A 2,406-nucleotide genomic window follows, 5' to 3' on the forward strand; every position below is an offset into this window, starting at 1 on the left:
CAACATTATCCTATATTTGTTACCAAGTTTCTACTTCTATTTCGTAAAAGCAATTACAACTTTCTATGTATGGCTTGACATTACTATCAGACTGTTTATAAAAATTGTTGAATAATATCAGGATTTTAATACTATTCAATAAATTAAGTAATTTCAAAGTTATCATTATTCAAAATGTTTGGCAATATTTATTAATATAACTTTCTTACAGCTTTGAGTTTGCATTTTCAAAGATCTAAATCAAATTTCTATTTCTTAATTCCTTTTCCTCAGGACGGAGACTTCTGCAAAAAATCAAGTTCCTCTCCTGAATTAGTTATGTTCAATTCCAATAATTCATATGTGGCCCCCCAATCTTTTATTCTTAATGGAATTCCTGGTCTGGAAAGATTCCATGTGTGGATCTCCCTTCCACTATTCACAATGTACATTATGTCCCTTGTGGGTAACCTTGGTCTTGTGTACCTCATTTATCATGAGGAGGCCTTACACCACCCCATGTATTGCTTTCTGGCCATGCTTTCCCTCACTGACCTCCTCACCTGCACCACCACTCTACCCAATGCACTCTGCATCTTCTGGTTTGATCTAAAGAAAATTAACTTCAACGCATGCTTAGTCCAGATGTTCTTTGTCCACGGGTTCACAGGTGTGGAATCTGGAGTGCTCATGCTCATGGCTCTGGACCGCTATGTGGCCATTTGCTACCCATTGCGTTATGCCACCATACTCACTAACCCTATCATTGCAAAAGCTGGGCTTGCCACCTTCCTGAGAGGTATGCTGTTGATGATTCCATTTCCATTCTTGGTCAAGCGTTTGCCTTTCTGCCAGGACAATATCATTTCCCACACATACTGTGACCACATGTCTGTGGTAAAGCTATCCTGTGCCAGCATCAAGGTCAATGTCATCTATGGTCTGATTGTTGTTCTTCTGATTGGAGTGTTTGACATTAGTTGTATATCTGTGTCTTACACCATGATCCTCCAGGCAGTGGTCAGCCTCTCATCATCAGCTGCTCGGCAAAAAGCCTTCAGCACATGCACTGCACATATATCTGCCATCATCATCACCTATGTGCCAGCATTATTCACATTTTTTACCCACCGTTTTGGGGGCCACACCATTCCTCCTTCTCTTCATATCATTGTGGCTAATCTTTATCTCCTTCTTCCTCCAACACTGAACCCCATTGTTTACGGAGTAAAGACAAAACAGATCCAAGACAGTGTCATAAAGTTCTTCCAGGGGCAAAAAATTGGAAGTTCATTCAAGACAACTGAAATGAAATAGACTAACAATGAATAAAAGTATAACAAAGAGAAAACTCAGCTGTGTGTCAGACATTCTCATTGTCTCTCCAAGAATGAGTTTCTTGAAACTCTATTGAGGAAATTCATAGCTCTTTCTGGATTCATGTCTCAATGTCTTTCTCTTCTTTTTCTTCCATCAACATTTTTTTTAAATTAATACAATTTAAATGATACAATTGTGATATGTATGTATATATGGTGGTAAATCTAGTTGCTCTCATAGAAGTTGAGAGTAAAATGTTGGTTTCCATCACCAATAATAATCAAGTCATTAGTATGAAATTGTAACAACTTACCTCTAATTCATCTATCTAAGATATTAACCTTTGAAGGAGTCCTTAAATGTCTTATTTATTTTGGCAGCTCTTCCTAATAGACAAGAAATGAGGTGCTAAGGCTGTAGCTCAGTGCCAGAGCACTTGCTTAGCACATGTGAGGCACTGGGTTCAATCCTCAACACTACATCAACAGATAAATAAAATAAAGGTATTTGTTCATATACAACTTTAAAAATAAATTAAATAGCTTTTCAGGAATTTTTTTTAACTTAACAGTCTTCGAAGCTGAAGTTCACTTTATAAAATAATGTTAAGGAACATACTTTTCTCTGTGTATCCAATTCTGAAGATATCCAATATCACCACAGTCTATACAATGGACACACAAGTCTTATTTACCTGAAAGCATAGACAATCCAGGAGTCACAATGGAGGAACTATTTGGTATATGGTGTAGCATTCCTAACTGAATGCCTTCTAATCAGTAAAAGAATTGAAAGGTTCTTCATTTATTCATTCATGCTCCCTTTGTTCACATTTTTCGTTTTCCATATAAGTGAATATTGTTATTAGCACAAGTAACATGTGAAAAATGAACTCATCATTTCTCTTCCAGGTCATCCTATTATCATAAAACACTTAGAGTAAGTTTGTTTTCCATATTTGTTTATTGACTTCTAGAATATGTTGTTTTAAAAGACACTGGATATCTATATTAATCTTTGTATTTCAAGCTGACGATAATACATGCAGATAGTGAAAATCACATAATATGTATAAACAAATATTCATTAAATGGCCAAGTGAATGAG

General features: G+C 36.0%; 1 protein-coding gene across 1 annotated transcript; it reads left to right on the top strand.

Moving 5' to 3' along the window:
- Window positions 1-318: 318 nt before the first annotated feature.
- LOC308634781 (olfactory receptor 52N5-like) lies at window positions 319-1,296 on the top strand (the record flags this gene model as incomplete). Its single annotated transcript, XM_081268858.1, has 1 exon — window positions 319-1,296. One exon carries the CDS (start codon window positions 319-321, stop codon window positions 1,294-1,296), a length of 978 nt encoding a protein of 325 aa, XP_081124984.1.
- Between the last annotated feature and the right edge of the window lie 1,110 nt (window positions 1,297-2,406).

The sequence above is a fragment of the Spermophilus citellus genome, assembly GCF_964194105.1.
Source record: "Spermophilus citellus genome assembly, chromosome: 2".
Taxonomy (NCBI): Eukaryota; Metazoa; Chordata; class Mammalia; order Rodentia; family Sciuridae; genus Spermophilus; species Spermophilus citellus.